Genomic DNA, 14,718 nt, shown 5'->3' on the forward strand with positions numbered 1-14,718 from the left:
CTTTGGTAAAATTCAACACCCCTTCATGCTAAAAACTCTCAATAAACTAGGTATTGATGGAACGTATCTCAAAATAATAAGAGCTATTTATGACAAATCCACAACCAATATCATACTGAATGGGCAAAGGTGGAAGCATTCCCTTTGAAAACTGGCACAAGACAAGGATTCCCTCTGTCACTACTCCTATTCAACATAGTATTGGAAGTTCTGGCCAGGGCAATCAGGCAAGAGAAAGAAATAAAGAGTATTCAAATGAGAAGAGAGGAAATCAAATTGTCTCTGTTTGCAGATGACATGATTGTATATTTAGAAAACCCCTTAATCTCAGTTCAAAGTCTCCTTAAGCTGATAAGTAACTTCAGCAAAGTCTCAGGATACAAAATCAATGTGCAAAAATTACAAGCATTCCTATACACCAGTAATAGAGAGCCAAATCATGAGTGAACTCCCATTCACAATTGCTACAAAGAGAATAAAATACCTAGGAATACAACTCACAAGGGATGTGGAGGACCTCTTGAAGGAGAACTACAAACCACAGCTCAAGGAAATAAGAGAGGACACAAACAAATGGAAAAACATTCCATGCTCAAGGATACGAAGAATTAATATCGTGAAAATGGCCATACTGCTCAAAGTAATTTATAGATTCAGTGGTATCCCCATCAAGCTACCATTGACTTTCTTCACAGAGTTAGAAATAAAACTACTTTAAATTTCATACGGAACCAAAGAAGAGCCCGTATAACCAAGACAACCCTAAGCAAAAAGAACAAAGCTGGAGGCATCATGCTTCCTGACTTCAAACTATACTATAAAGCTACAGTAACCAAAACAACATGGTACTGCTACCAAAACAGATATATAGACCAGTGGAACAGAACAGAGGCCTCAGAATTAACAACACACATCCACAACCGTCCTATCTTTGACAAACCTGACAAAAGCAAGGAATGGGGAAAGAATTCCCTATTTAATAAGTAGTATTGGGAAAACTGGCTAGTCATATGCAGAAAACTGAACCTGGACCCCTTCCTTACACCTTATACAAAAATTAACTCAACGTGGAGTAAAGACTTAAACGTAAAACCTAAAACCATAAAAACACTAGAAGAAAACCTAGGCAATACCATTCAAGACATAGGCATGGGCAAAAACTTCATACTAAAACATCAAAAGCAATGGCCACAAAAGCCAATATTGACAAATGGGATCTAATTAAACTAAAGAGCTTCTGCACAGCAAAAGAAACTATCATCAGAGTGAACAGGCAGTGTACAGAATGGGAGAAAATTTTTGCAATCTATCCATCTGACAAAGGTCTAATATCCAGAATGTATAAGAAACTTAAACAAATTTACCAGAAAAACAACCCCATCAAAAAATGGGTGAAGGATATGAATAGACTTCTCAAAAGAAGACATTTATGTGGCCAACAAACATGCAAAAAGGCTCATCATCACTGGTCATCAGAGAAATGCAAATCAAAACCACAATGAAATACCATCTCACACCAGTTAGAATGGCCATCATTAAAAAGTCAGGAAACAACAGATGCTGGAGAGGATATGGAGAAATAGGAATGCTTTTACACTGTTGGTGGGAGTGTAAATTAGTTCACCCATTGTGGAAGACAGCGTGGTGATTCCTCAAAGATCTAGAACCAGAAATGTCATTTGACCCAGCAATCCCATTACTGTGTATATACCCAAAGACACATGTGCACGTATTTATTGCAGCACTGTTCACAATAGCAAAGACTGGGAACCAACCCAAATGCCCATCAAAGATAAACTGGATAAGGAAAATGTGGCACATATACCCCATGGAATACTATGCAGCCATAAAAAAGGATGAGTTCATGTACTTTGCAGGGACATAGATGAAGCTGGAAACCATCATTCTCAGCAAACTAACACAGGAACAGAAAACCAAACACCACATGTTCTCACTCATAAGTGGGAGTTGAACAATGAGAACACATGGACACAGGGGAACATCACATACTTGGACCTGTCAGGAGGATGGGGGACTAGGGGAGGGATAGCATTAGGAGAAATACCTAATGTAGGTGACATGTTGATGGGTGCAGCAAACCACCATGGCACGTGTATACTTAGTTAGCAAACCTGCACATTCTGCACATGTATCCCAGAACTTAAAAGTATTTAAAAAAAAAAAAAAGTCATCTGTCAGGTTTTATGTCGTTTTTGTTCACGTATGTCATAAGCTTGCTGCGGATATTGGCTACTCTTCCCTTTCACCTCTTTTCTCATCCAGTTTGGTTTTTCTCTTGTGAAGTATTTCCTTGTTATCAGTGTAGGCACAATGAAAAGTAACTTTTAGTAATTCAAATTTTAAAGTTCTATCATCTGCTTAACTAAATTTTTGTTTTTGTTTTTCAGCATTGGTTGGATGGTACAAAAAGCATCAAAAAGCAAGTAAAAAGTAAGTGCTGAAAAAATTATTTGTGGGGGGAAAAGGAAATATAATATATTAGAAATTCTGATTTCTGATAGGACATAGGAAATCATGTTTTTTAAGATGAATTTAAGATGAATTTTTTTAGCATTTCTATTTTCTAGAAATCATTTTATTCTGATAAACTGAGCTACTCCCCAAGTTATATAGGCTGCATTGGGGTTTAACTTTCTAGGAGAAAACCTTGCAGCATGCAAATGGGGTTGGCTTTGCCCGAAATGCTTAACGGTTATTTGCTAATTATTTGTGTTGGAATTTTCCTGTTTGGCATCTACCCTAATATTGAAAATATTTTGAGACTTTGTTATAGTATTTTAAAATTAAGAAAAATGAAACAATTCACATAAAATGTTAGTGTCATTCAGAGAGAGAATACCATTGTTTATTCATTATCCAACTTGACTTTTTTTTTTTTTTTTTGAGATGGATCTTGCTCTGTCACCCAGGCTGGAGTGCAGTGTCGCGATCTCGGCTCACTGCAAGCTCCGCCTCTCGGGTTCACGCCATTCTCCTGCCTTAGCCTTCTGAGTAGCTGGGACTACAGGCGCCCGCCACTATTCCCGGCTAATTTTTTGTATTTTTAGTAGAGACAGGGTTTCACCGTGTTAGCCAGGATGGTCTCGATCTCCTGACCTGCCTGCCTCGGCCTCCCAAAGTGCGGGGATTACAGGCGTGAGCCACCGTGCCCGGCCCCAGCTTGACTTTTTATCAGACTTATTAGGGCACCTCAACTCTTGTCTCAAAATTATGAGACCACTGAGATTATGGAATTTAGTGAACTTGCTGAAGTGTATTTGTGTGGGAAGATTTCACCATGAGCAGTTAAATAGGCGTTCTTCAGTGTAGCAGGTTTTCAGGGCTGTTAGATTGCACAGTCAAGACTTTTATTTGATGCATTTGGCTCTGAATTGTTAGAATTAATCTAGAGCTGTCTATTGGGATGAGAGATTATAGTAATATACTATATGATGACATGGTACATTTAAAAAAATGTAATTGATCTTTTAGCATCATGTTTAAGCCTATGCTCGATCTAACCTGAAATAATGCCATCAAAACCTGATCTTTTGTCTCACTTCAGTAGATTTTTGACCAGTTTTCTGGCTGAAAAGTATTGTTTAGTTTCTTTTATTAAAACCTTTTTTTTTTTTAAATGACAGTTGGTTCACCCTATTGTCTGCATCTTCGAGTTAAGTTTTATTCCTCAGAGCCGAATAATCTTCGTGAGGAGCTAACCCGGTAAGAACACTATTTAGAATTGTGCCAGGGGTATTTTGATAGTTTTGAAAGATTGTCTGTATATTGTTTCCAGTTTATAGCCAGCTAATAAAATGGATTCCTGTCCCCTGGTAACAGGACCTCAAATAATAGAATTTTATTCTGGGACGTGTTTTTTAAGTGTATGATTTTTTTCCTTTATCATTTTCAAAATAAAGAGTTGGTTCCTTAGCATCCTCCGAAGGTGACTAGTGATTTCTTTTTTTTTTTTTAAGTATCACTCTCAACTCGGGAATGTTACCAGGATTGACATGTTTCAATACATTGCAGTATTGTATTTACTGATGTTGAAAATAATCTGTCTTTGGCCTCAGGGAGTTTATTCAGATTGATTTTCGACTTTCTTTACTCATTGAAATGCCATTGATTAATAAAAAACATTAGATTCTGATTGATTTGAATAGTTTTGAATAAACCTTATGTTATATATACTTATTTTAATTTTATCCTGCCTCTTTTGTATTTATTCATGGTCTCTAGTGTAAATTCATCACTCCATATACACATACTATTTATTAAATGAAAAAGTTGAGCTTTTGAGTTCCTTTAGAAGGATTTCCTCTAGAACACCTTGACAATGAGATTGTAGCTATAATCTGTAATTATATCCATGCCTGTATCCTTTCACATAAGAAGTACATGTGTCATTCTGTCATCCAGGCTGGAGTGCAATGGCATGTTCTCAGTTCACCACAACCTCTGTTCCCCCAGGTTCAAGCAGTTACCATGCCTCAGCCTCCCAAGTAGCTGGGATTACAGGCACATGCTCCCACCCCCAGCCAGTTTGTGTATTTTAGTGGAGATGGGATTTCGCCATGTTGGCCAGGCTGGTCTTGAACTCCTAGCCTCAAGTGATCCACCTGCCTTGCCCTCCCAAAGTGCTGGGATTATAGGTGTAAGCCACTGTGCCAGGCCTGTAATTAAGAATACTTCTAAGAACTAGTGTTAGATCAGTAGGGTAATTATAGTTTACAATTATGTGTTTGACATTTCAGAATAGCTAGAAGAAAAGAATTCAAATATTTCTAGCATAAAGAAGAGACAAATATTTAAGGTGATGGATACTCCACATATACTAACCTGATCCTTACAAATTATATGAATGTGTTCGATTATTTCATGTATCCCCAAACTATGTACATCTTTACATTAACAGAAATAATTTTTAATAAAATAATACTTCTCAAATTAGAAGGGTAAGATTTTTTTTCACAGTAGACTGTGCTGTTGGGTTAAATTTGTGCCTTTTATTTTTCTTAGGTATTTATTTGTTCTTCAGTTAAAACAAGATATTCTCAGTGGAAAGTGAGTATTAGTTATTTAAGGATAAATGCACATTTTCATGGGTGGTTGAAAATTATTTTGAAAGTAAGTTTATAGTTGTGAAAAAGAAATGGTCAACATAAAACATGTATTATTTTCATTTATCTTAAAGTGAAGGTTATGAAATGAACTTGTCTAACACACTTGTGTTTTGGTCTCAGATTAGACTGTCCCTTTGATACAGCAGTGCAATTGGCAGCTTATAATCTGCAAGGTAAGCAATTCTTATGTTGACTGTTAAGACTCAAGTATAATCCTTTTTTTGTGTGTTTTTAGTTAAAGAAGATTCTGATTATGAACAAGCAAAGAGACAACACTGTTTTTGTATAAACTTGTATCAGTGTCTAACCCTGACTTTTACTTGTTTTAGAACATTGCCTTCTTTTTCTTCTCTTTCATGTAATTGCTCCCTTTCCACCTAAAGTATTGAAATGTCATAGTCTACCTGATAAGTCTGTGAATGTTATGATTGGGCCTTCAGCAAACTTTTTCCTGAAAAGAAATGCAGTTATATATGAGTAAATTGTTGCTGAAGCCATATAGCTTAGCAGTCCTTTCACTCCAAACCTACATTTTGTTCATAAATAGCCACAGATGAGTACATACATGTTTGTGCATTGTTCAGATTTTTCCCTGCTGCTTCCTACCCCCGGTTTTTTTAAGTTCCTTTCAGTTATTTCTTTAGGATTAATAATTTTAAAATTTTGGAAGACAGGGACTATATTTAGATTGGTATGTGGGGTCATATTCTATGTAATCAGTATATTCTTTTGTTCTATTTTTTTTCAGACAGAGTCTCACTCTTTTCCCCAGGCTAGAGTGCAGTTGCATGATCTCTGAAGCCTTGAACAACTGGGCTCAAACGATCTTCCGCCTGAGTACCTGGGTCTAGAGGCCATCATGCCTGGCTAATTTTTGTACTTTTTTTTTTAAGAGACAAGGTCTTGCTATGTTGTCTAGGCTGGCCTGAAACGATCTTCCCACCTCAGCCCCCAAAGTACTGTGACTATAAGCATGAACCACTATACCCAGCCTTAGTAATAGTCTTAATAGATCCCAGTTAATTGTCTTTTAACGATTACTAAATTTTTTCAGTTGTTCACTATGAGGTCAGAGGTATTTCTTTATGGAAGTCTAGAAAGCAGTTTTCAAAGGCTAAGCACTGAGGTGTGAATACATTAAGAGAAAGATATGTAATTAAAAATACACTACCAACAATAAATATGAGATATATGTGTATGACTGATAGGCTAGATTTACTTTTGGAGACTTGTCTGAGTATTATGAATTTTTGCAAGAAATTCCTAAGAATCTAGTCTTAGCAGTTTTCATTAATGAAATGGTTTTTGAAGGATTTAGCAGGAAATACATATAACTTTTGAAACTTATGTTTATAGCTGAACTTGGTGACTATGATCTTGCTGAGCATAGTCCTGAACTTGTCTCTGAGTTCAGGTTCGTGCCTATTCAGACTGAAGAGATGGAACTGGCTATTTTTGAGAAATGGAAGGAATACAGGTATCTGGCATTTGACCATACTTTCTTTAAAATCACCACAACAGTTATTTCATATTCATTTTCCTCTATTTCTATCCTTGGTATAGAATTTATTTTATATTTATTGTTACTTTAAAAATCATTGTTTTAAATTTCAGAGGTCAAACACCAGCACAGGCTGAAACCAATTATCTGAATAAAGCCAAATGGCTAGAAATGTATGGGGTTGATATGCATGTGGTCAAGGTAAGCATTGTGTTGTGATGCTTTTTAAAAAATTTATTCTTTGGAGGTTTGCAGTGACTGTGGCATTTTTCAGTATGAGGAAGGGCATGGAGTTGGCATAAGCTAGCACTGGGTACTTTGGATGTATGGTTAAAAAGTTTGAGATTAAATACCGAACGACTAGAATGTCACAGAAATGTTCATTATAAGAAAGAGGAGAAGCAACCAAAATCCCGAACAAGGTACTTGGTCCTTTTAAGCTGTTATTTATTTATTTATTTATTGTTATAAAAAATTGTTTTAAGCTTTTGAGCCATGTGTTACCCTTTTTACTTCCTATTATATGACTAACACTGAGTAGTCTCTGTTAAAATAATTCAGGATGCAAAGTTGAAGATGTATAGCTTAAGGACTTTGGTAAACTTTAGAACAGCTTTGTAGTGATTTATTTCTAGTTTAACTAGTGACAGTTTTCCAGAAAGGCAGTTGTATTAGTTCGTTCTCACATTGCTATAAAGACATAAATTTATAAAGAGGTTTAATTGGCTCATGGTTTTGCAGGCTGTACAGGCCTCTCAGGAGGCCTCAGGAAACTTACAATCATGGGGGAACGTGAAGGGCAGACAGACACATCTTTACATGGCTGGCAGGAGAGAGAGAGAGAGCAAAGAGGGAGGTGCTACACACTTTCAGACAACCAGATCTCGTGAGAACTCATTCACTCTCATGAGAACAGCAAGGGGGAGGTCCATCTCCATGATTCAGTCACCTCCTACTAGACCCCTCCTCTGATACTGGGGATTACAGTTTGACACAAGATTTGGGTGTAGACACAGAGCCAAACCATATCAGCAGTCCTTCCCAAAATACATGATTTAAGTGGTAAGTACAATATGGGAAGAATGTGGAAACAGCTTTGTTTGTAGTGGAAGTGTAACTACCCACTTTCAATGAAGGTGCACTCTAAAACTAGTGTTTCCATGACTAGAAATAAAAATATATGCATAAATTTTTCTGAGAATGTTATTATGGATACTCTAATTGTTGAAAACATCTCATATATCAATATTAGCCTGTATATAATTAATACAATTCAATACAAAAATAAAATTTAAAAGTTATGTCAAAATGTGAAACCTGTTTTGTACAAATAAAGTTAACACATTTTTCTCCCCTTAAATTAGGCTAGAGATGGGAATGACTATAGTTTGGGACTAACACCAACAGGAGTCCTTGTTTTTGAAGGAGATACCAAAATTGGCTTATTTTTTTGGTAAGCAAGAGTTATTGTCGAAGATACTATTGTTTTGGTTTTTAATGAGTAAAACCATTTATATAAAGTTAATACATAAACTAGAGTTTGGAAATCAAATAGTTTTGAAAAACTTGTCAGTGAAAGCAGCTGTCTCCTATCACACTACTATGCATCATTTTTCCCACTCTCCAGAGGCAATTATTAAAATTCTTCTAGCTGTATTTCCCATTAGTTTCAAAGTATACCACAATATCTATCTTGATATATTTATATTTTTATATATATCAGATGTTCACATGGGCACTTTCTTCCTTCATGTAGTTATGCTTTTAATATTTATTATTCCACAATCCCTTTACTCCCTATTGTGTAAGAGGAAGATGTTAATATTTTTATCCCTTCTCTAAGCTATGCTCCTTATACTGTTCCAGCTTTTACTGTTCATACTTGTAAATTACATTTACGTTTTACTTTTACATCAAGGATAGATTTTACTTGGATTTCTTGGCCATAATTGAGTCCACCAGGTTTTGTCTGGTATTCTAAAAGCTGAGAATCAGTTGTGCTTACAATAAGATGTGTCTATCAGAACTAGTACAGAGCTTAGGTGTATACTTGTGTACACTAGACAGGGACTATTGGCGCAAAGACCTTTGGTATCAAACTCAAATTCTGACACATCCAGTTACTTTAAACATAGCCCACTAAGTCTATTTTTAGCCATTTCTGCTTTATATATCCCATGAAACTGCACCCTAACATTTGCTGGCCATAGATAAGGCAAGCTCTGTAGGTTAAAGGACCCCAAAACCATGGCTGCCTTTCTGAGTTCTCTGACTTCGATCCCTCACACTTAACTGCTGAATGCCATCCCCTAGGCACTTAGGCCCCCTCTCAGATTCCCCTCTTGACTGAGATTCCTTGCCCTCTTCCCCATCTGCTGGTAGCCTTGCAGCTGCTGTCTCTGGAAGGTCACCTGCTATTGAAGGACCACCGCTATCATGCAACCCTTTCCAAACACTGCTCAATAAAGCCTGTTATGCAGTACTTTTTCTTGATCAGCTCTGAAGTCTTGGAAATCACAACTGGTATTACATTTCCTTTCTGTTTAGCTTTTTGTTTTTGTTCTAGAGCTTTTGGCTTCCCTATCTCACATACCCCACATATCCCTTTAATTTACCTGCCTTTGTCTTCTCCTCAAGCTTTTTTTAAGTTATCAAGGGTTGCATTAAATGGTTCTTCTGTTCCCCTTGGAACTGTTTGCTGCTCAGGTTGCTCTCCATTTTTATCTTGAGACTTCCCTTTCCCGTGTTCTCAGCTAGGATCCTGTGTAGTCCTCCCATGGTTTCCTTTTTCTTCGTCCCCTCCACCCCCACCAACTGCCTAAGTAAAGGAAGTAACTGCCTAAGAAAAGTAATTTGTTTGAATCCTTAAATGCCTTAAAATGATATTTTGTCTTTCATTCTTTCTTGATAATTAGGCTGAGAATTGAATTTTAGGTTGAAAATTATTTCCCTCAAAAAATTTAAGGTAGTATTTCATTTAGTTTTGCATCTGGGTGTTCTTGCTAGGGACTCTGAGAAACTTCAGTTGAACACCTTTACAGTTGTCCCTTGACGGGTGAGGAACCGCGGGCAATAATCTTCTCATTTCTTGGGTGTTAAATCACCTCATGCCTCCAGCTTGTCCTGTGGGCAAATGGAACTTGCTTCCAGGCCTTAAGAATGGGTTAGGCAGAGAGATAAAGAAAGCGCCTTTTGTACCTTTTCATAAGGTTGTCTTGAGAGTTAATTAATACTTGTAAAGCACTTAGAAGAATACTTAGGGCAGGCCAGATGGCTCACTCCTGTAATCCCCGCCAAGGCGGGGGCTCACTTGAGGTCAGGAGTTCGAGACCAGCCTGGCCAACATGGTGAAACCCTGTCTCTACTGAAAATACAAAGATTAACCAGGCATGGCATGGTGGCGCATGCCTGTAATCCCAGCTACTCTGAAGGCTGAGGCAGGAGAATTGCTTGAACCTGGGAGGTGGAGGTTAGTGAGCCGAGATCACACCACTGCACTCCAGCCTGGGTGACAGAGCGAGATTCTGTTTGCTTTCCTTCTCCGGCTATTATTTATTTATTATTATTTTTTTAGTAAAGCTCTTGCAAAGAAGTTATATTTTACATCTATTTTATATGTTATATTTAAAGATTGGTCAATGGGAGTGAGTGTCACATTGTTTCGACATCCACAATTTATGGAAATACAGAGTTCAAATGTGGTTTGGAATTTACAAGTAGGGAGATACAGTTGGAAAGTGGGCCATAAAGCGAGGTTAAAAAAATTAAGATGTATTTCCTCAAAACAAAATTCGTGTTGAAAACAGAGTTGAGGCTGGTTGCAGTGACTCACATCTGTGAGAAGACTTCCAACACTTTGGGAGACCAGGGTGGGAGGATCACTTGAGCCCAGGAATTCGAGACCAACCTGGGCAACGTAGCGAGATGCTGTCTCTACAAAGAATACAAAAATTAGCCTGGTGTGGTGTGGGAGTAAGGCTGAGGCAGGAGGATTACTGGAGCCTGGGAGTTCACAGCTGCAGTGATCTATGAACACACTACTGCACTCCACCCTGTGCGACGGAGTCCACCCTGTGCGATGGAGTGAGAACCTATCTCAAGCAAACAAAAAGAAAAGAATTGGAAACCATCATCAGTGTTTTTCTTTGTGGCTTTTTTGGAAGCTTTATGTTCATTCCTATGTCTAGTTCCTGTGTTGCTGCTCTGCTTTATCACTGAAACAATTTTACCTAGACTTAAAGACTCTTTTACACCATAATTGAGACCTATCAAATACATAGATTTCTTGGTTTCTTTTTCCTTAATATTTTTAATGTCTGATATGTGCAGCCTCAATTTTGTCAGAGATGTCATTTTTGAAATATGTACTGTTTTTCTGTTTCCTGTCTTTTGATGGGTATTGCAAATTACGTTTACCCTTCTGTCAATTTTTAATTCAGGAGTTAGATGGTTAAATGTATATGAAGTAAAAACAATTTTTTTCATATTTAGAGAACATTTATTTGTAATTTGGCTTTTATTCTCTTATTATATTATAGGCCGAAGATAACCAGATTGGATTTTAAGAAGAATAAATTAACCTTGGTGGTTGTAGAAGATGATGATCAGGTAGGAATGAAATTATATTACTTGTTTTACAGTGACTGTATTATGTGGTAACTTATTTCCCTAAAAGAGAGAATGTACCTCATTGTTTTATAGAGCCACAGAATGGAAACAGTATAATTAATGCTTTAAATAATTTCCTTACTTGGGTCATACCATCCTAAAAATATGGTTTTCTGCCCCTAGGATGAAAAATAATATAAAAGTCTCTTCTTGTTTCTTCATTGATAATATATCTGAGGTACATAAAAAATTACATTTAAGTGATAATATATCTGAGGTACATAAAAAATTACATTTAAGTGACTTTTTTTTTTTTTTTTTAATTTTTTTAAAGACAGGGTCTCTCTCAGTCACCCAGGCTGGAGTGCAGTGGCACTATCATAGCTCACTGCAACCTTGACCCTCTAGGCTTAAGTGATCCTCCCACCTCAGCCTCCTGAGTAGCTGGGACTGCAGGCACATGCCACCACGCCCGGCTAATTTTTTCATTTATTTGTAGAGGCAGGGATCTCAGTATGTTGCCAAGGTTGCTCTCAAACTCTGGCCTTAAGTAATCCTCCCATCTTGGCTTCTCAGCATGTTGAGATTACAGGAGTAAGCCACTGTGGCAAACCAACTTTATCTATTTATTAACTGATCAAAAAGATCTACCTAATAATAATAAAGCCTTTTGAATTAAAGATTACCATTGTATCAGTTACAGTGTGGTTCTTAATTGATACATGCATGGATGCAAGTCACATGCATGTATTAATGCACATCTTAATGCAAGAAGCCAGATTAAAAAAATTATGTATTGAATGATTCCATTTATATGATACTTTAGAAAAGGCAAGAAGAATTTTACTTTATGCAAATTAATAAATTTTAACATATGCATACAGATATAGATAAAAGCAATTTCAGCAAAATATTAACAGTTGTTGAATCTAGACACTATGTATATGGGTATTCAGTTTTTCTGTATGTTTAAACATTTTTATAATGAAAATATTTTTTTTTTCAGGCTTAGTTCACTTTATTTTTCTTGTATAAAAACCCTATGTTGTAGCCACAGCTGGAGCCTGGGTCCACTGCACGGAGACTCTGGTGTGGGTCTTGACAAGGTGGTCAGTGAATTCCTGATAGGGAGACTTGGTAAATACAGTCTCCTTCCAGAGGTCAGGGGTCAGGTAGCTGTAGGTCTTAGAGATGGCATCAAAGGTGGCCTTGACGAAGTTGCCCAGGGTGGCAGTGCAGCCCCGGGCTGAGGTGTAGCAGTCATCGATACCAGCCATCATAGGCAGCTTCTTGGGCACAGGCACTGAGATGATGCCAGTGCCCCTGGGTACAGGGATGAGGCGCACCAGCACAGAGCCACAGTGGCCTGTCACCTTGCAAGGGACAGTGTGGGGTTGCTGATCTTGTTCCCCCAGTAGCCTCTGCGCACGGGGACAATGGAGAATTTGGCCAGGATGATGGCCCCACGGATGGCGGTGGCCACCTCCTTGGAGCAGTTAACACCCAGACCAACGTGGCCATTGTAGTCCCCGATAGCAACAAACGCCTTGAACCTGGTGCGCTGGCCAGCACGGGTGTGCTTCTGCACCGGCATCATCTTCAAAACCTCGTCTTTGAGGGAGGCCGCCAAGAAAAAGTCAATGATCTCAGATTCCTTAATGGGCAGAGAGAAGAGGTAGATCTCCTCCAGGGACTTGATCTTCATGTCCTTGACCAAGCGGCCCAGCTTGGTGACTGGCATCCACTCCTTATCCTCGGCCTTGCCTCCATGAGCTCCGTGGCCTCGGCCCCGGCCCCGGATGCCACTGCTGAAACCTCCGCGGAAGCCACAGCGGTTCCCCATCCCAGGGCCACCAGGGCCTCCGGGTCCCCCCGTTGCACTGGCGTCATCCGCCATTTGGTGTTTTCTCGGAGATGAAGAAAAGATTTTTTTTAAATCCAGTTCTTTCATTTTCCTCTCCTCGGTAATTTCACTGCCATATTTTCCCCATTTTAAACACACAATGGAATACCATGCAGCCATAAAAAAGAATGAGATCTTTTCTGTGGGAACATGGATGGAGCTGGAGGATATTATCCTTAGCAAAGTAATGCAAGAACAGAAAACCAAATACTACATGTTCTTACTTACAAGTTGGAGCTAAATGATAAGAAATTATGGACACAAAGAAGGCAGCAACAGACACTGGGGTCTACTTGAGTGGGGAGGGTGGGAGGAGAGAGAAGAGTAGAACTGAGAGATAACTGGGCTTAATACCTGGGTGATGAAATAACATGTACAGCAAACCACCATGACACGTGTTTACCTGTGTAACAAACCTTCTCTTGTACCCCAAACCGAAAATAAAAACAAAAAAAGAGTGCTGCTGTGGACACTAAGGTGTGTGTGTGTATTTAGCCAAACCTCTTTCCAAAATATTTAATACGAGTGTATACTCCCACCAGCAATGTTATTGGTGTTTTTTTTTTTTTTTCCCGGAATTCTGTCTTTCTCATTTTAGCCATTCTTGTGGAGTAGAATGTGGTTTTAGTTTGTGTTCCCCTAATGATGACTCTGGTTTAGTACTTACTTACTTTTATGAAATGCCTACTCAAATCTTTTGCTCATTTTTCTATTAGGTCATGTGCCTTTTATTCATTGAAAAAATTATTTATATGTTCTGGATATTAGTTCTTTGTCAGGTATTAGTGTTGCAAGTATCGTCTGCTCCTTGGCTTACCCTTTTTCCACTACTTTTATTTTTAGATGACATGTAATAATTGTACATATTTATTGTATACAGAGTGATGTTTTGATACATGTATACAATGTGTAATTATCAAATCAGGGTAATCAGCATATCCATCTTTACTGTCTTAATAGTGTCTTTAAATAACCTGAAAAGTACCAAAAATTATAAAATAGATAACCATCTTATTTAGGATCTAGATTTAACATTTTTTACATTGGGCTTTAGATCTCTTTTAGAAACAGATAAATACAATTATGTACATGAATAAATAATAGCAACTAAAGTCTAACCCCCTGACTACCTACCCCATTTCTTCTGGTACCTGGTCACTATTTTTGGAGGGTATTCTTCTCATATATATTTTGTAACTTTTTCCAAATATTAACACATATTAGAATTGTTAAAAACTTGCATAATTATATATATTTTCAGCTTGCCTGTTTTATCTAAATGTGTACCTATGTAGATCTAACATATATATGCTATTGTGTAATATGAATAAACAATAGCACATTCATTCAATCATCATTTATTCACTTATCCCTCTGTGTAATTTTTTACATATGCCACTATTTACTTGACCATTTCTCTTTTTTTGGACGTTTAGGGTTTGTGCCAAGTTCTACTATTATAAATGAGACTGAGGAAATATATATCTTCATATATAACTTTTGATGTTTAGGAAATAATTTTCCCCAGAGAGGCAGTATGACTTAGTTGTTAGAGGTGTGTGTAGATTCTGGAGCAAGGC

At 37.6% G+C, this 14,718-nt stretch overlaps 1 protein-coding gene and 1 pseudogene across 2 annotated transcripts in view; one reads left to right on the top strand and one right to left on the bottom strand.

The window, feature by feature from the left end:
• Positions 1 to 14,718, top strand: part of LOC112617144 (band 4.1-like protein 5) — a 173,364-nt gene that overhangs the window by 51,419 nt on the left and 107,227 nt on the right. Inside the window, exons 4-11 of the mRNA XM_025373879.1 lie at positions 2,409 to 2,451; positions 3,645 to 3,723; positions 5,023 to 5,067; positions 5,247 to 5,299; positions 6,483 to 6,603; positions 6,741 to 6,828; positions 7,992 to 8,080; positions 11,166 to 11,235. Of these exons, the coding sequence (XP_025229664.1) occupies positions 2,409 to 2,451; positions 3,645 to 3,723; positions 5,023 to 5,067; positions 5,247 to 5,299; positions 6,483 to 6,603; positions 6,741 to 6,828; positions 7,992 to 8,080; positions 11,166 to 11,235 (588 nt within the window). The remainder of the gene's footprint in view (positions 1 to 2,408; positions 2,452 to 3,644; positions 3,724 to 5,022; positions 5,068 to 5,246; positions 5,300 to 6,482; positions 6,604 to 6,740; positions 6,829 to 7,991; positions 8,081 to 11,165; positions 11,236 to 14,718) is intronic.
• On the bottom strand, positions 12,229 to 13,132 carry LOC112617145 (annotated as a pseudogene). The gene has a single exon (XR_003117859.1). The product of XR_003117859.1 is annotated as a 40S ribosomal protein S2 pseudogene (transcript).

The sequence above is a fragment of the Theropithecus gelada genome, unplaced genomic scaffold (genome assembly GCF_003255815.1).
Source record: "Theropithecus gelada isolate Dixy unplaced genomic scaffold, Tgel_1.0 HiC_scaffold_15884, whole genome shotgun sequence".
NCBI classification, from domain to species: Eukaryota; Metazoa; Chordata; class Mammalia; order Primates; family Cercopithecidae; genus Theropithecus; species Theropithecus gelada.